Here is a 20,090-nt window from a genome sequence, read left to right as displayed (position 1 = left end):
TGAATTTACTGTGTACTTAAAGATCACTGCATGCTATTACTCTGATGATGGCGTGTGCATATGTTTTCTTGTGATCATGCCGCCTTCACATCACACACGTGCAAAATGAATGCCTGGTTTGAATATTGCATAATATAAGGAACCTCATATAATTACATTGTGCACAAGCAACTACTTTGTTAGCCAATAAAATCCAAATGCAGTGAGGTGAGTGAGTTTGTTATGTTGAGAAAAAACTTAATCATCTACCAAGAAGCAAATGACATTTCAGAGAAAATCTACCAAGATCAAAATCCTATGCTGGTCCAGACTTCACATTGTGGATATATCAACTTTGACTTACCTATAAGTGACCTCACGCTCCCTACAGCTCAGGTAGCTCTCCAAGGAGAACAAATTAAGCAAGGGAGATATGGTACAAATAAACATAAGCTCTGGTTTCTCAAATATTTACAATAAAGGAGCACACAACTTTAATAGTAATTAGTATTCACAAACTGCTTCACCACACATTCACAGCAGTGTTGGGTGAAGTACCTGAAAGCCACACTTGAAGTACAGATATCTTACCAGAGAAACAAAGATGTAGACTCTCACAACCACTTCCTCATCGGGTCTGTTCGGTCGCAATGTAGCCTTCGCTGTTTCGTCAGGCTCTTATCACCAAACGTTTGTTTTAAACTTAAACGTTGTAGTATGGATGTCACCTAATAGAGTATTACATGATTAAATGTCTTAAAGTATCATATTTTTTCTGTAATCTTATTCTTTTAAAATGTGTAAACCAAATGGAGCCACTTGAAGAGAAACAAGGTCTTTGCTGCCAACAGAAATTGAACATAGAGACTAGACCTACAATCCATTATAGTGTTGAAGAACCAGACAAAAATGTGGTTTAGAAGACAGATGTTCCTTTTGCTCTCAACCCTGATGAGGATTTGTCAACAAGACAATAACAGCTGCCTAGAAGTTTTAAGGATTCATCACGTTTGAGTTCCAGTTTGAGATGCTCCTGTTACCACCTCTTACTAAGAGATGTTATTGAAGGCCTGCTGGGCCATCCATAATACCACTGGCTTTGAATTGTGCCCCATACATTTCAGAGATTGCTTAAAAACTTCTGTCTTGCCCACATATTCAAAATATATGACTGATGGTGCCTAGATTTGGCTGCATCATCTACTAAATCTATTATTGCAAAGAGTTTTGGATTAAGCTTGTTGGCACTTTCAGCTGCAGTAGTTCACGCCTGATTTATACTAAAACTACTAGAAGACTGCACACAACATAAAAATGTATATTCAATTCAATTTTATCTGCTTCATTATTGATGCCACCTCATAGATCTGATGTTATGTCTTATTCTATTATCTGTTTTATTTCTCTCTACAGCACATTTACTCAGTATACAGACCCTCTGCTCACTCAGTATATTGTGCTCCTCTGATTTCACACATTGAGTTCAGTTTACTTGTCATGAGAAGTGCAATCAGCGCATCGTCAGGTCTTTCTCCTTAGCCCTGTGTCAGCACTGTTACAACTGGTCCGGCTGCACACATTATCATTCTGCTAAAGGGGAATGAAAACACTCTCTGACTTAATTGTATTTCTTTAACTAATCACAATCATCTTGGACGGTGAAAAGTTCATGGACACGGTGACAGCGCCCCTGCAGTGTGAGGGTGAACTTGCACTTGGGGAGAAGATCATTGTCAATAGAAATTCACTGCAAAGAAAGTGCTACAAAAAAATGAAAACTGTAAAAGACGTTTGTCAACGGCGTGATTGCATGATACAAATCTTCAACAAAGCATCAACGTGTTAGCTCCTAGATCAGGGCCTGCTCTCGAAGGTTTTTAAAAAAAAATTATATAGGCCGGAAGCAGAGGAGGAAGATGGCAGGGTTCGATACTGACAAATTACATCTGGAGAATCTGACAGTTCCGTGGATCATCTGAGGAAATAACTCTGGTGTTGTCAAAGTTAGATATTAGCTTGGGCTTGAAACTTTAGATTAATAACAAAAAGCCTGTGCCACAAACTGGAGGTTAGGAGGTTACAAGATGTATCTTTCACAAAGATGATATTGTGTTGCGTTATAGGAAATGCAGGATCCAGCATTTTTGAACTTGTGCCAATACTAACAACTAAAAGTCAAAATATCTTGGCCTTTTTTTCTCAATAATACTTTTATCTGTTTCCTTGTAAATACCCCAACTTTATGGGAGTTCAGTGCACCTGTAAAAAGAGAAGATATAGGTCAAGCACCGCACTAAAGCCTTACACATTTGATTAATTAAAAAATATCTATCAATTCATTCTGAAATCTCAAGAACCGCGCTTCTTGTTGGCTTGTGTGTATTGTGAAGGGCCCAGGCAAGTGCAGTGTTGAATTTGGTGCAATTAGGACACGTGATACTTCAATATTATTAAACTTTGAATAAGCAGCGCTGGGACTTGTCAGCATAAGTGACAGCGTTGATCATAACAACGGGCACGGCCGCTGATTCTCTCAGGCTTCTGCATGCTGAGTTGAGCTTCACTGAACTTTGAATAAACCGGTGAATGGCACAGAAAGAACGCTGCAACCAGCATTACCACAGGCCAAGCACACAGCCAACTCCTAACGCATGTTTAGAACAGACACTTGCACTAAGAAAGTTGAGGAGGGGTCATATATGGGTTCTATATTAGAGTTATCAGTAAGGGAGGTCAAACTAGACCAAACCTCGATATATATGTGAGGAAATGTTTCACTTTAGCTCCTCACATGCTTACACATTACAGCTGCTGTTTGTTTACCTTTAGGAGGACAGAGCCTGTCTCATACTCCCCTCTCAGCAAGACCCAAGGCCAGCAGGTTATTGATAAGGGACAAACTAGCAGTCTACGCTCTGGGACTTTCATATCTAATTCATGTTACTCTGTTACAAGTCAATTTCCTGTATGTGAAAATATACTTGACCAATAAAAGGATTCTGATTCTGCTTTTAGTCTCCTTGATGCATCACTTCTACATTGAACTCTTCTACATAAGAGATCAGCTGCTGACCAAGTTCTCCTTTCACCAGCTTCCAGAAAACTTCCATCACAATATCGAAAGGGATGAAATCACTTTCCCCCCACATGGAGACCTATGCTACCAGGCTACTGAACCACAATAGCCTGTACTGTATACAAATGAAGAGATCACATTGGTTGACCTAAAACTTTACTTTTTGCAGCTTCAGTCTCACAGAGTGTCACACTGCCAGTCTACATTACCCCTAATGTTTGTGTATAGGGGGAGGATCAGAATCAGAGGGGGGATTTCTTTTTCAGCAGTAATGCCATGTGCCATCACCCCCAACCTTCCCCCACGCACACATCCCCCACGTCGCCCCGTGCCCCGTCGCCCTCTCCAGCCTTTGTTCTCGCCACAAGCCCCGGAGCAGATGGTGCTCTGCGCTCTGCTTGTGCCGACGGTGACAGACAGGCGCTCTCAGCCAATGGCCTGCTGGGGAATCAGCTGACTGCTCCGCACAGCGCCAGGTGTTTTGATCATTTTTCTCTTTCTCCATCCGTGGGAGGAGCAGGCGGCGGCAGGCAGAGCAGTGGGGGGGATCTCTGAGGCGACAGACCGGTCTGTTGGTGGTGGTGGTGGGTTGCAGCAGCAGCAGCTACAGCAGCAGCAGGTTGGAGATCTCACACCGCACCATGCCTTTTCTCCAATGCGCCCTGGGACTGATCGGATACACAGGCGGCAGATCGCTGTAAACAGAAGCCACCGGGATACATATGTGTGGTTGCGGCATCACGCCGCTTGATGAGCACTTGGCTCAATAACATTCGTTTGATCGCTTCGATTCGACGCGTGTCTGGATGAAGGAGCTGTGCGCATGGGAACATCGGACCGGAATGCCAACAAGGTGAGAGCCCCCAGGAACGGAAAGGAGAGGTTTCTATTTAAGCTGCATCTTATTCTGTGAGGAAAACACGTTCCCACGTTGTCTGATCCCTAAATTAAACCTCGTGGTAAATCGGTGTTTTGTGCACGTGCGTGTAAAACCATGCACACTTTAGATATGTTTCCATTCATAACATTTCTCTGCAAGGGCGATGCAACGAGTTTGGGATGCAGACTCACTCAAGGGCATACTCTTTTTTTTCTATATAAATGCAGTCTGGCTCGAGCTGCACTTCCAGCCTCATAGGAAATCAACATTACAGCGTCATGAAACCCGCTGTGAATCTAGAAGTGATCGTGTGTGTGTGAGCTGTGTCCAATGCGTCAAATGATGTTGCACAGAAACAAACTTTGATCTCGTTGCGGTACTCAGGGAAGCAGCAGCAGCAGCAGGAGATGCGTGCAGCGTTGTGTAAATGTGATTTGCATATTAATGTTAAAGTATGTCGGCAGATGTCTCGATTCCTTCCCTTCTAGAAGCAAAGCAAAAAAAAAAAGTGCTGGAGTCTTCCTCGGGGATGAAGACAAGGCCCTCAGTGAGAGGTGTACGCTGAGAATGGGGTTGCGTTGGCAGGGGGTCCATTGTGATTCTCTAACGCTGCTTCTGTCGCTGCAGCTGTTGCGCTTTTGTTGGTGGAGGCTGCTGACTACAGCATCACTCAACTTTAGGGGATGGAGCCGAGGAGACGGTGTAAAGGTTAAGATGATAAAAACGCGTTCATGATTTTGTTATCATGGTGTGTGATGCCGCTGCAGTGCCAGGTCAGTTTGGACTCACCGGACTCTGTTTATGGCCTCTTTAAAACCCCAAAGTGCTGAGTTAGAGCTTTTCTCTGTGGACGTCTGGGTCAAATAAGTGAGTGTTGGTTCCAAACGTAAAAGGCAAAGCCAAGTCACTAAATCACCAAAATATTAGTTTCATTATGTGTAAACATAATAAACTATACATTTGTATATTGTAATATGAAGACTGTTGTGGCCAAACTGCTGTTGGACATTTCATATTTAAAGAAAAACTCTTTTGTAATTATTATTATTATTATTACTATTACTATTATTCTTGCAAACATTGAATTGCTTGCTGCTGTGGGCAGATTTCTAAACAAGCAGAAGGCTATTACTTTTTATTCTTTTCCCCCAGGGGGCATCCTGTCTCACATGGACGCAGTGTACACACACACACACACACACACACACACACACACACACACACACACACACACAGCCCTGTCTCCATGACTTCAGAGGACATTACATTGACTTGCATTGATTTTCAGGAGACTTATTCTAACCTTTTCCTACTTGCCTAACCCTAACCTTAACCCAAACCCAATCCTAAACTTAAATCTAACCCTCAACCAAGTCTTCACCTCAAAATGTTATGTTTTACGTTATTGGGACTGGATTTTTGTCCCCATAAGGAAGACAAATCCCCATAATGTGACTGTGTGAAAAGGCTAAGCTCTCCACAACGCAGACACACACACACACACACACACACACACACACACACACACACACACACACAGCTATCTAACCTAACTTCTTGGACAGCCTAATCAAAACCTTAACCATAACCATAACGCCAACCACAATTCAGATCTGACCTGATCTTTAACCATGACCAGAAATCAAATGTTTGCCTCATTAGAACTGGACTTTGGTCCAAAGGCAACAAAAAGAGCACACACACACACACACACACACACACCGTATCACAATAGCCGACTAAAGAGAGTGTGTGATGCAGGTGTCTGTGCGTGTGGTGTCACGGTTGTTAGGGAGACAACAGAGCTTATGGGAGGGGGATAAATGGCTTCACCCCCCCACCCCCCACCCCCCCACAACATTTAGGTCCCGGGGGCATAAAGCAGGGTGCAGAGGGGGGAGTTGGGTTATTGAGCTCAAGCCTTTATTCCTATAAGAAGGACTAAGGCATCATTAACCCTGAGCTGTCTGTGGCCAACAGACACATACAGTTCAACTCACCCTGATCTGAAGTGTGTCAGAGCCAGACGTTTGTCTAGTGGCAGATGTTAGTTTACAATATGTGCCATCATTTCGCCGTGTGTGTGTGTGTGTGTGTGTGTGTGTGTGTGTGTGTGTGTGTGTGTGTGTGTGTGTGTGTGTGTGTGTGTGTGTGTGTGTGTGTGTGTGTGTGTGTGTGTGTGTGTGTGTGTGTGTGTGTGTGTGTGTGTGTGTGTGAAGCCTTCCGTCGTCTAATCATCTGTGTAGGGCATGAAAGAGGGGTTGGACCCAGCTGGATGTTTGCCTCACATATGAAAGATTAATTTAAGATAGAAGCATTAAAGCATCACATTTATGATTTTGTGAGATCAGCAGTTTGGTGAACTCTGTTATGCTGTAGTTAGTTTGAATGGCAGACTGGTTCACCTGACTGAGGTAGGATGGAGGCTGTAGATGTTGAAATAAAAAGCAGGTGTAGGTTGGCTAATTGTTGGTGGTTTGATCCTCAGCTTCTCTCACACTGAACCCTGATGTTTTGTTTTAAACCCAAGCAGATTTGTTAAAGTGACCCTAACAATACAATGTGGGTGCACAGAGCTAATTCATAATTGATATATATGCCCTTTTATACCCATTGCCTTTAAAGTTAGAATTGCACTTCAGTCAAGTTAGTGCACTCACATGAGACGGTTGCAAAATAGAAAAATTGGAGCAGCACAGACAAATATGTCCTGACTCTGTGTAGGCCAAGGAAAACACTGGATCCTACATCTCCCATGATGCAACTTGATAGCTTACATCTGTCAGTTTTTTTCGTGTGTGGGGGGCGTCCCTCTCTCCAGGGCCACAGAAGATTCATGCTGAGAAGTGATGGAGTACTCCTTTAACCAGAGAGAGAAACACATTGGAAAAAAATGTCAGAAAATTGTAATATAAAATATACCTCCCAGAATTCAAGGTGTCCCAGAATTGTCAGAAATATTGTTTTGTCCAATCACTCAAAGATATTCAGTTTACAACGATATAAAACAGAGATGAGATCATGAGCAGAATTTCCATCAATCAATGTACTTACCAAGTGATTGAAGACTTGAAATTTAAATGGAAATAAGTTAGACTGTGTTTCTCTGTATTGTTACTCACCCGTTGTTTTGCTTTGACAGTGGTGCAACCTTGTGTTTCACGGTCAGACCGCAGGTTTCTATTCTGGTCAGAAGACGTTTGGAGCAGCTGCTCTGCTCGACCATGAATTAGTGTGTCCTGCACAAATCTAATCAGTCAGCTTGAGGAGCTGAGGATCTCCAAACAAATGTCCGTTCAGATTTTGCCCGTGAGGGCGAACCAGTTGAAGAGCAATCAAGCTGCTGTACAATCAATGCCATGAGTGCTGCTGATGACAAAGTCAGACGCAACATGAGAAACCAGGGAGCACATACAGTGTATCTGCTCGTACACTGCTGCACTCAGACATATACGAGCAGGGAAATGTCTCGTTGTAATGTCTGTTCTTTGGAATAACTAATCCATAGACTTAGGGGGCTTTCACACCCACCTTGTTTGGGCTGCACCTTTCAGACTTTTCACCTCAGGCCACAGACCAGACCAACGAATACAAATTTAACCCAATCAAAAGATCAAACAAACCACGGTTTGATTGGTTTCCAGGGTGAAAACACTGTTTTGGATAGTCGAAATTGTGACAGCATGAACCAATAGGAGAAGAAAAATAAGCGTTTGGCAGGATTGCCTGTAGTCTTCTCCTCCAATGATATATTGGATATGTATACGTATGACATGTTTGAAGGACGAGGACGTTCCCTTTGCTGGTAGTAATACCACAATAATATTACAGTAGTAACAACATTAATGAAGTGAACCGGTTCATTCATTTTCTCTACTCAAATGAAAAGACTAATTTTACTTATTTTAGATGCATGCCCCTCTATACACAATCAATATGAAACCAGAACTAACCTGATCAAATGTAAACCATGTAAAAAGAAGCTTGGTCCAGACGATGGTCCTGACTTTCACAAGTCAAAAGGCCCTGACATGACACAAACAACAAGCCATATTCAGCACAGTGAAGGGAAAAGTTCTTATTCTCTCATTAGTAGGAACAAAAATTCCCTGTTTCACTGTTTCCTAGGTGCCTGTAATATTTATTTGTTCTCTATTTGTTCTAGGGTTCAGTTTGGTGCAGAGCAGGAGAGAATCAGGAATGAAAGAAAGTTTGGTTTTCACTTCTTTCATCAGATGTATCTCTCATTTCATTTAGCTCTCTTGTCACAGCCCCGCTCACTCTGGATATAAATAAAACAATCCTCCTTGTTTCCTTGTCGCTCAACTTCTGTTGTCTAATTCAGGAGTGTTTCTGTCACCTCGGTTTGGCTTTGTTCCGTTTGAGACAAGATGTGTTTGTAGGTTCCCTGGGGTTGTTTATCTCACCTGCTCCCACCTGTAATTGGCTTTCCCTCATTTCACTTTTTTCTGTTCTTTCAAACGTGTGCAAATGAATAAACTGAAAAGCTCAAGGGTAAAAGCCGAGGAGAGAGAGAGAGAGAGAGAGAGAGAGAGAGAGAGAGAGAGAGAGAGAGAGAGAGAGAGAGAGAGAGAGAGAGAGAGAGAGAGAGAGAGAGAGAGAGAGAGAGAGAGAGAGAGAGAGAGAGAGACCAGAATCCAGTTTAAATCTCATTTTCTCATGTCACTCTCAATCCTTATCGCACTGAAGGAAGAATTTCCTTGACGATGAGCTTGAGTGTGTTCAGACAGAAATTTGACAAGTGAGCCCATAGGACTGAGAATGGTTCAGAGGGAGGCCTTATCTAGTTTTTGGAGAGATATATATGAGGACTTTCAAATTCTCCATCACGCGCACACACATCAGCCGTGATTACTCAGAGGACTCAAAGGATTCGGAAAGTAAACTTTGAAGCATAGAAGAAAAAATATGTTTCCCCTCATCAGTACTCATCACACTTTCTACAGATCCTGTCCATGAGACAGATTTATGTTTGATCCTCCTTCCTGTGGTAAAGATTGATGGGAAACCTTGATGAGTGAAATTAGCAAAATTATTGGTATATTATCCTCTCAATAGGTTAAATGGGGCTCAACTGTCAATTAATGAGAAACGATTCATACTGTTGCACCGACTGAGGCGTCTCTGAACCGTATGACTTATGTAAATCACGTTCGTCAGGATGCCAATTAACAGGTTGCGTTTCAGTGTCGCTCTTTAATTGACATCTCTCAAATGGAAATGACAGGGATCTAATTCCATGGCATCAGATGAAGCTGAGCGTTTTCATGGCTGTCGAATGCAGTCAGAGTTGAAATGGCAGCAAATCGTTTTGGCTTGTGTCCCCTGTAGAATCATGCTATAGAGGGGTTCTCGGCCAAGAGGGCAGTCCACTGAATTAGGATCCACTGTAGTTACTGGTAATTAGGGTTTGGTACTGAAATCTGGTGCCAATCAGGTACCGGTACCTACTGGACCAAATCACCATGCCGATTTCGGGGCCTGAACTGTTATATAGTGTTACATTATTGTGAGTTTTTAAGTTAAAGTTAAGTATACTTTAAACTGGTAACAATTAATAAATACAAATTCAACTTCCAATTTGTCTCAGCAATAAAAAAAGTAGTTCTTATTGTCGGAAAAATTATCGGTTCAGGCACCGTTAAGGCACCAGAAAAAAGTATCGATTTTGCAGCGATATCGGTAAACATCCAAACGATACCCACCCCTAGTGGTAACAATGAGACAAAACAGTGAAGGCTTAAAATATTAACATAGGCCTTTCGTGCACTGTTGGAACCCATTGAGGGGATCTGATCCCCAAGTTGTTAGATGATTATTATTCAAATATAGGACAACAGGAAAAAACATTTTTGCCTCGCCAATTAAAATGTATGTCTATGTCTTCTCTTTAATCTTTTTTCCTTGTTAGTCACTGGATAATTTTACCTCTTAACATTGCTCAAATAAAAAAAAAACATCTGTTCCAGTTGTTTTACCCTCCCACACAAAGTCATCAGCTCATAACAGACACTAACACAGTATCACAAATGTATGTTGTGACATTCTCTCTCGTAGGAACTGTGCAAGGCGACATACTCTATGCAGAAGGTTGTGATTGACCGTGACACTGGGTGTCATGGTAACAGATTTCTGTGTTTTCAACCCATTTTACTTCATAGTCCAATTAGTTGACCTAATGATCCTTGTAGCGACTTCTATTACTATAAATGTATACATTAGAAATTCAAATCTTAGTAAGAGTCCATCCTCTGAATGCTGTAGTGAGCTTTGCATAAAGATTGAATGCAGCAGGTGCAGGACTCCGACACAGAGCTTAATTAACCAATGAGCAACCTAATGTCCTAATCACTGTGGGAAACATAATGGAAATTTACATAAATAAATAGTCTAAATTGTCTTTGGTGTCGCAGAGCCCTTCATGATGTGCAGCTGTTGTGCACAGTTGACAATTAAAATGCTCTTTAAGTTAATTCTGGTCAAGTATTGGTACATTAGCAGTAGTAAGTTCACCCATCATTCCTCTGATGACAACTTCCACCACCACCTTTTTTGTAATCAGGGTTGTTCTTTGCTCAGTTAACTTACACTGCAGAACCCGACAGAGAAAATGATCTGACCGAAGGATAATTTGTACAACATTAACATTAGGTGGCCGTTATATGGAAATAAATTTGTAGCCTTATCTGCAAGGATCGTGATCCATGTGAGTTTTATGATAAACATCTGCCTCACTTGTCAGTTCTGTATCTTTGATTAGACTCTATATAAGAAAGTCAATAACGCTCTGCAGCAGGTCGTGATAAAAGCTTTGAGATGTCGGACTTTATGTCTGAAGTTGTTGGTATTTATTTCTAGTCTCTTGTTCACAGGTTCAGAGGTGGCTGTGTTTAAAGCCTCCGGGTTTTTCCGCTTCCTGCCTTCCTGCCTTTGGTGCAGTTGATTGTCTTCCACCTGCTGTGTGTTTTACGCTTTCCTGTGGCGTCAGAATCACAATAGACCCGTGAAGCCTGTGTCAAGTGTCCCAGGCTGCCTTTTGTTGTTGTTGAAAAACCGACAGGATGTTGACACAGATTTAGTTTCAGTCCTTTAAGTGCATTTTAAAATGTTCAGCTAACCCACTTTTTTGCAATGACAACAGTGCCAGATTTTGTGCATCCAGCATTAAATGGGATCATAAACTTTTTAATCCGACATTGCACAAAGGGCGGCACAGACAAAGCTGTCAGCATTTACTGAATGAAGAGAATCTAAGATTAACCCCATTTGTGGTAAATAGAGGAGAGATGATATATCACTAAACCTGCCTTAGAGTCTTGACGCAGATTATGTTGTATCAATATGTCGTTGATATGCTCCAGTGACAGTAACACATGTAAAGGCCATGTGGAGACCAGGTTCTCATGTTTTTTTTCTTTTTGCTCTAAAAACATCTACATTTTTTTTAATGGTATTTAACCTTGAAAACAGGATTCTTTTCCTTTAAATGTGGATACAATTTCTGTCCTGAAGCTGCGTTCTTGTTAGACTTTATAAAAATGTATTATCATCAATGAATACACAATTATTTTATCAGTCAAATACCTAAAAAAATAACAAAATGATTAATGATGATCAGTATTTGTTTTACTTTGTTGTCAATACAGTAATGAAATCATTTAAAATATGTTAATGAGAGAGAATATGTAGTCATTGAATCACACTCAAGTGTTAAATATGCTTATTTTTCTAATGAGATTAACAAAGCATTAACGCTCTTCGAGGTCTATGCTGTATATGTTGCTTTTTAATTAAAGTGCTAAGTGACCTGTTTCTCTCCTCTGGGTTTGAGTGTAGTACATTATCCCCAGCTAATCTGCACTTCAGCATCTCCATCCACTAATCCTGGCTGGTGCAGCACTCCTCACAATATATGCTGCTTTAGCCTAAAGAAGAGATACAGTACTATCCCTGTTTCACCCATGCTCCGCCCTGTCCCATGAGAAATCCCCGGTATAGGAGGAGCAGAGATGTCTTCCTGTCCCCCTGGTGCTGTTGCCAGGCAGTTTGCATTCAGATGAATTAGTCAGCTCCCTTGTTTGAAAGCCTCTTAAGTGCTATCTTCTTAAGCTGGTGTTGACCATAAAGCTGTGTGGCAGTATAGGCTGTGGTTCCGTGGTGCTGCCGTATGGCACCGGGCTGGGTCGGATGCTTCCTTTAGTAAATAGAATTAATTGAGTAATGTGATCTCAGTGTTGCTGTAAGATACTGCACGTGCACAGGGTTGTTAAAGACGTTCTGGCAACCTAATCCAGTTAACAAGAAAAGGTGAAGAATAAAACGGTTGCATAGATACAATATGTCTTTATATGGTAGAGCTGCCGCCCCATCAAGGATGTGCCTCATCCGCACGCAGCGGCCCGGGTTCGATTCCAACATGCAGACCTTTGCTGCTTGTTTTCCCCACTCTCTCTCTCTGCCCCCTTTCACAGCTATCTCTCTGTCCTGTGGAAAATAAAGGCCCAAAAAAGTAATGGTTCATACTGTGATTACAAAGTCTAAAGTCACATTTCTTCTGCTCAGGTCTGAATCAGTCGATGAGTTTCTAAATTCGGGGGATTTTCCTCTTGGTTCAGTTGCTTTGCACACAGCCAAAAATCTGAGTGAACCAAAATGCATCATTGCAAACCTCAACAATCCCTTATTTATCAGATCTGTCTGGAGCTTGAGGAAGAAAGTAAATATAGGAATAGCACGTTTTCATTTGAGAGAAACATTCCTATGAAATTAAACATGTAGCTGCTGCTATTGCTACACAAGCTGCTACAGTTTGACTGCTCTGCTGCTTCCCAGAAACCAAAGCACACCTGGCAACAGTAGCCGCTCATCTTAAACTTGTGGACAAGCTTTAGCACCTGTTGGCTAAGGTCAGATCAAGGTCCGGTCAGATTCCCTTCACAAACAAGCCATTTGAGTTTGTTTGGGATGGGACCTAGACCACCTCCTCTACAGGGTCTTGGTGCAGCTGTTTAGAATGAGTTAGACTTCTGAGTTTGAAGGTGTGAAAACACCCAGAGTCAACAGTCATCCTCGTGACTCTGTGAGGCTCCACTTAGGCATAGGAAATACTTATTTTTATTAGGTTTACCATATTCACCATCTTAGTCGAGCATTTTAATATGCTGATTTTTAGCAGCATTGCCAAGCTGCTGATAGGTTTACATTCAATTGTGTTGTTATTGTATCATAAGTAAGTCAGTTGTCATTAATGTTATTACAATTAATCCTGAGGGGAACTACTGCATTCGATTCCATGGCTGTCCATGTGATGGTTGTTCAGATAAATTCACTTAAAACAAAAAATGGGAACCTTTTGATGGTGATGGAGGACAAACAAATAGGTTTTGTCTTTTGTGGAGAGTAAATCGTTTTGAAATATTGATGTACTCCGATAGACTCCAGACTATGAGATTATTTAAAATGTACAGTGTCTTGGTTGGACCTTGTCAAAGCAGTCACCATGCCCATATGCAGGGATCTGTCATGCATTGACTAAAAGAATCCTGTTTTCCAGGGTAAATGCTTTATCCTCAAAGTGACTGGAGAAGCCTAACATGACATATGGGCCAATAATTGCCCACTGCAAGCAGCTGCCATGGCTTGATCAGAGTCTCTTGTCCTCTCACAACCCTCTCCTGAGAGTAAAAGAGTGCGTCTCAAAGTTTTGACAATCTTGCGTCTGTACTCTGTCTTCTTGGAAAAAGTCCGAGGCCCTCTGAAAACTTTTTTTTTTTTCATGTTTGCCCTAAATTCAGAATGCCTAAGACGTTGCATTAAAAATTAAGACGTGCATCTTTTTTCCGCCGTCTTTGAGGCATGGCACATACCAATATCTCATAGTGTTTAATGATGTTCGGAGAAGCTAATGATCAAGTCCTTATGGGCCTGTTGGATAGATGAAAGCCCTCAATGGAATTTGATGTGTTTCCAAGTAGTTCAGCACAGTGTTTTGTGAATACATTGTAATGAGCTGAAATTGCATTTTACCAAAACTGTTGATGCTGCACATAACTGGCAGTCTCACAAGGAGAATGGAGGAAGCAGTTGTTGTTCTTAGCCAATCTGTTGTGTCTGAAGGCAATTTCTACATTTACCTGAAACATGAAAGGTTTTCTGATAATTCAGTAAGTGTTACATTTCATAAGATGGAGAGTGTACAGCAATGCTATGCACTGTGAGGCAATTAAAAGGTATTCAATCATTGTAGAGCTTTGAAAGACAAAGGTAACATGCTTATTTCATGCACAAGCACCAAAACAATATACCCACAAATCAGTGATGATCACCATCATTGTATTACATTCACTAATTAGCTCTACATTACATTACATTACATTTCATTTAGCTGACGTTTTTATCCAAAACGACTAACAATAGGTGCATTCAACCATGAGTGTACAAACCCAATACAACAAGAATTGAGTAAGCTCTAAACAGCGTGTAACTGAGGCTAATGGGAATATCATTGTAGGTATTGGATAATAATCATGGCGCACAGTGGTCATAACCACCAAATGACAGATATTGCCATCCCTAGAGCCATACCACTAGTATTGCTGAAAACATATGTATGTATGCATGTATTTATTATTAACATGGCGGCAACTGTTTTTATAGAGACTTATATGCTTTTTCTTTTTTTACAGATCATCTTGCAGCTCATAGATCGTCCTATAAAATTCTACTGTTGGCTTCAACCAATGACCAATTCACTGGACTAAAAGACCTAATCAGAACCAAGTCTGGTTGATGACTGCAACACACCCTTTCCCAAAGACATCTGACCCTCCACCTGTCCCTCCCCAGCATGGCTAGACGGAGGTTAGACTGTTTTCTTCTAGGCCAGGTGCTTGCTGGCCTGATCCTGGCATCTATAGGCCTATCCTTTGTCCAAAGCAATGACTGCCCCCAGCTATGTGTGTGCGAGATCCGACCATGGTTTACTCCCCAGTCCACCTACAGAGAAGCAATCACTGTAGACTGCAATGACCTACGTTTAACACGCATCCCTGGGAACCTCTCCAGTGAAACTCAGGTTCTCCTCCTACAGAGCAACTACATTGCCAGGACAAGTGAGGAGCTGGAGCAGCTCTTCAACCTGACTGAGCTGGACTTGTCCCAGAACAACTTCAGCAACATTCGGGATGTTGGCCTCAACAATATGACCCAGCTCACCACACTTCACCTGGAAGAGAATCAGATAAGAGAAATGCCAGATTACTGTCTGCAGGATCTCAGCAACCTACAGGAGCTCTACATCAACCACAATCAGATCAACACCATCTCTGCCAATGCCTTTTCTGGGCTCCACAACCTGCTCAGGCTTCACCTCAACTCCAACAAGCTGAAAACCATTATCAGCCAGTGGTTTGAATCTACGCCCAATCTAGAGATCCTCATGATCGGGGAGAACCCTGTTGTTGGAATAATGGAATTTAATTTTAAGCCCCTGGGAAATCTAAGAAGCTTGGTTTTGGCTGGAATGGATTTGACAGACATCCCCGGAAATGCCTTTGTTGGACTTGACAATCTTGAGAGCCTCTCTTTCTATGACAATAAATTGATCAGAGTTCCTCAGAGAGCTCTTCAGAAGTTACCTAACCTCAAGTTCTTGGATTTGAATAAAAACCCAGTGCACAAGATTCAGGAAGGGGATTTCAAGAACATGCTGAGGCTGAAGGAGCTGGGAATAAACAACATGGGAGAACTGGTTTCTATTGATCGTTATGCTTTGGACAACCTTCCTGAACTCACTAAGCTGGAGGCTACAAACAACCCTAAGTTCTCCTACATCAACCATCTGGCCTTTCGTGATGTGTCTGCCTTGGAGAGTCTAATGCTCAACAACAATGCACTTAACGCCCTCTATCAGTCAACAGTGGATTCCCTCCCTAACATACGTGAGATCAGCATTCACACTAACCCTCTTCGCTGTGACTGCGTTATCCAGTGGATGAGCTCCAACAAGACCACCGTCCGCTTTATGGAACCTCTGGCCATGTTGTGTGCCACGCCAACCGAGGTCAGGGGTATGCGTGTGAGGGAGGTGCTGCAGAAGAACTTAGCAAACCAGTGCTTGCCCATGATTTCTCATGACACCTTCCCAAGCCACCTCAATTTGGACATTGGCATGACCGTGGACTTGGACTGCAGAGCCATGTCCCAGCCTGAGCCTGAAATCTACTGGGTGACTCCTATGGGGAACAAGGTAATGATGGACACCCCATCTGACAAGTACAGCCTCAGCAGTGAAGGGACATTGAGAATTTCTCAGATCCAAGTAGAAGACTCTGGCCGATACACCTGTGTGGCTCAAAACTCAGAGGGAGCTGACACAAGAGTGATAGCGATACGGGTAAATGGCACTCTTTTAGACAGCACTCAGCTCATGAAGATCTACGTCAAACAGACAGAATCCCACTCAATCCTTGTTTCCTGGAAAATAAACTCAAACGTAATGACCTCCAACCTCAAGTGGTCATCCGCCACCATGAAAATAGACAACCCACATATCACTTACACTGCCAAAGTACCTGTGGATGTCCATGAGTACAACCTTACGCATTTACAACCAGCAACTGAGTACGAAGTGTGCCTCACGGTCTCCAACATTCATCAACAAATGCAGAAGGCTTGTGTGAATGTGACGACAAAGCAAGCAGCCTTTGCTGTTGAAATATCTGACCAAGGAACCAACACTGCTCTTGCAGCTGTCATGGGAACAATGTTTGCAATCGTCAGTCTGGCCTCTCTGGGCATGTACATTGCTAAGAGGTGGAAAAGGAAAAACTATCACCATTCGCTGAAAAAATACATGCAGAAAACCTCCTCAATACCGCTAAATGAGTTATACCCTCCTCTCATCAACTTGTGGGAGGCGGACAGTGAGAAGGAAAAAGAGGGCTCCTCGGAGACCAAATCCAGCCAGGTGGACACCACACGCAGCTATTACATGTGGTGAAACCTACTAACCATCCAGTCGGAGATACAGAGACATTTTTATTTCAGGAGCACAAATACATATATACATATTTGCTTCTTTGTGAAAACGTGGACTGAGTAGTTTTTTTCTTTCTTGTTTCCACTTTTCAACGGTTCTCTCAGACTTTCTCTTTGAAGCGAAAAAAACGAACCAACGTTTTTAGATCTTAAGTTTAGCACATTGTCTTTTTACCTTTTGCTCATTTTGACACACAATATGGCAGCTTTGTTTAGCTTCCTGGACTTAGTAGTCACTGTGCTTTATTTTTAGTACTTGTTTTGATGAACACAGCATGAGCATTGTCACAGATTCAGTTTGCGTGAGCAGAGGAGAAGCTGAAATCTGACCCATTTTTGACATGTTTTCTCTGGCAGAACTGTTAGAGACTGCAATCTTTCTTTCTCTTGTAAAACAGTTTCACTGTTGACTGTTGTGCACTGAAATATATATATATACGAATTTGTCTATCAACTGGAATATAAGCTGACAAAGTAAGTTTAGACTTGATATACTGTCTATTGAATAATGTTAGCAATTCTTCTGTAATGTTGTATCAGCTATAATTTAATTTATGTACATTAAATAACAGTATGTTTGATTTAGACTTTAAGTTTGCAGAGCAACTACTGTAAACCAGCAATAGAAATATGAATGTTATAAACTAGGTAGATGTAAAGCTTTTTAAATTTCTTAAATATTTCTTTTCTTATTTTGCTAGAATATGTCTACAATCACTGGTTTTGTTGTGGTTTCCACACACAAACATGTTGTTTATTGAAAAGCAAGTTCAATAAAATCTTCTTTACTCATATTTTTTAACCATGATTTCAACACCAAGTGTTATTTTGTCAAACATACATGTTATACTGTATATTTAATGGAGGTACTTGGGAGAAACAGATATTTACAGATTAACAGCAAAGGTTTAAAAGCTTAAATTGTTCGTGCATCTCATATTAACCTTTAGCATTAACGTTTTATTATTTTTAGAAGTGATGACAGAGGCAGAGAGAGAATAAGAGATGCAGACTTCAGTGTGTTTGCCTCTGCAAAGCAATTATCAGTGAATAATTTAAATTCTTGTCCTGGCAGAATATAATTACTGTACAAGTTGCCTAAAAGTAAATACAGTACATTCGAAAACAAAGAAATTAGTCAGTCTACACCAAGACGCCGGATATTATAGTGGCTGCATTTTTGTTCAGTGTCTCTTTTTATTGTACTAAGCATAACTCTGCATCTCCACAGCTTTAGAAAGGAAGCAACACAGGGACTGTAATGCATCTGAGGCAAGATTGAAGGAGATGGTGATTATAGATAATGGACTGTTACAACAAGTACAGACTGCAGCGTTATTTAGCACCAAGCAACCCTGCTGTAGTCATTTAAATGTCATATATTCTCTTCTGTATTGAATTTACAGCCCAGTCTATTGCTGCAAAATTAGTCATCATCGTGTCTGTTTGACTTTCATTTGATGTAAGATCTGTAACTTTTTTGCAACTGTCACTACAGTGACATTAAACAATCCCCTGTTCTTTTCTAAAGAAACTAGTGAGAAGGTAATGTGTTGAGTTACCGTCTCTGCATAGGGCCATAACTCCACCGCAATGCAAATCCAAATCTCAGTGGCTCGCTGTCTATAAAAGTGGATTTCCAGTGGGAGCCCAGAAACTCTGTTTGTTTCTGAAGTATGACTGACAGCTTTGAGCTTTGTGGTGCAATCAAACCATCTCCGTGGAGTCTCCCCTGACAACAGGCCCGCTCCCCTGTCTGCTCTCTCTGCCCCTCTTTTCCTCAATTATTGCAGGGATGGAGACAAATATTCTTCAGCGCAAAGGAAACACTGGCCAGTTCATCAGCCATTCGAAACTTTGCCTCCGTGTGTAGAAGCTGTTTTAACAGCATTATCCAGTGTTATCAGTGAGCTGTAATCAAATTAAGAGTTTTGTAAAGTAATAGATTTTGAATATGTGGGCGTTATAAGGACCTGATATCTGGGCAGAAAAGGAGAAAAATGCAAATTTGTAAATTCTATTTTTAATTTGAAGAAGGGTAGACAGAGCCTTCCAGAGCACTTATAATAAGTGTATAAACACTGAAGCATTTTTATAGCACACTATAATGCAGATTTAACTGTTTATTCATGTATTTGTTTAATATCGTAAAAGCATCCACAATATGTAAATAAATGTAAATACATGATTGGCAATATAATACAACACATTCCTTATCACATTTTAAATGGATATATATGAATTGATAACACCATAAATATGTGTTATTTATTTGTTTATGTATTTATCATTTCCACCAAACATTTTCCATCGGCTGATGAAGGCCAGGACGTGCCGCTGATATCTCCGGACTAAATCCAGAAGTGGATCTTGAGTTAAGAGTTCTGGATACAAAACTAATCATTTCAAACCTGTGTGTTTTTTTCGTGGATATAAATGCTTTATAGTATGTGTGATATAACGTTATATAAGTTTGTGTGTTATGTGTTATCAATCATTCATGTACTTTGTTTGGACCTGCTAGTTAAATACATTAGTAAAACCCATAATAGTTGCTGAAAGCCATATTATAGTCTGTTAATAAGCTGTATGTGCATAAATTGCTTGTAAATGCTAAAGGTTGATATGTTGCCCATACACACAATATATCTGGGATAAAGTCCCTTCATTCTAATATTATCCCCCTAATGCCGATCATAACATTGATTTAACCCTCTCTCTGTCTGCTGCGTTCCTTCATGTACGGAGATGTCAGTAGATGCTGCAAGAGAAATGTCAGTGAATGTCACTGTCTCTTCAGGGAGACCTGTGTGCTGCGCTGAGGATGATGGACGGAGGAGGGCAAACCAGCTGTCATCTGTCGGCATTTGTTCAACTTACACATTGAAACTGATCCTCTGCGTCTTTTTTATCTGCACCGAGCGAACAAACCTTTATACCAACTCAGCGTGCAGCCTAGTAACAGACCGGAAATCAGCTCATTGGGACAGCTATCAATGAAAGCTTTTCAAAGCGTGTGCCGGAGCCTGCACCGTGTCCCATCCCAGTGGCTTGTTTCCATGACAACCCCTCCCTCCATCCACCTGCAGGTGCTGG

General features: G+C 41.4%; 1 protein-coding gene across 1 annotated transcript; it reads left to right on the top strand.

Annotated features, from left to right (window-relative positions):
- The first annotated feature begins 3,543 nt into the window (after window positions 1–3,543).
- Window positions 3,544–17,796, top strand: lrrn1 (leucine rich repeat neuronal 1). The gene is made up of 2 exons (XM_035148445.1): window positions 3,544–3,908; window positions 14,642–17,796. The coding sequence occupies exon 2, from the start codon at window positions 14,803–14,805 to the stop codon at window positions 16,954–16,956; it is 2,154 nt and encodes a 717-aa protein (XP_035004336.1). The 5' UTR covers window positions 3,544–3,908; window positions 14,642–14,802; the 3' UTR covers window positions 16,957–17,796.
- The last annotated feature ends 2,294 nt before the right edge of the window (window positions 17,797–20,090 follow it).

The sequence above is a fragment of the Hippoglossus stenolepis genome, chromosome 3 (assembly GCF_022539355.2).
Source record: "Hippoglossus stenolepis isolate QCI-W04-F060 chromosome 3, HSTE1.2, whole genome shotgun sequence".
NCBI lineage: Eukaryota > Metazoa > Chordata > Actinopteri > Pleuronectiformes > Pleuronectidae > Hippoglossus > Hippoglossus stenolepis.
Note: the sequence above shows the minus strand (reverse complement) of the source record. Positions and strands in the feature narration are given on the sequence as shown.

Coding starts and splice junctions, on each gene's coding strand:
- lrrn1 (XM_035148445.1), top strand. CDS start 14,803: ATGGCTAGACGGAGGTTAGACTGTTTTCTTCTAGGCCAGGTGCTTGCT.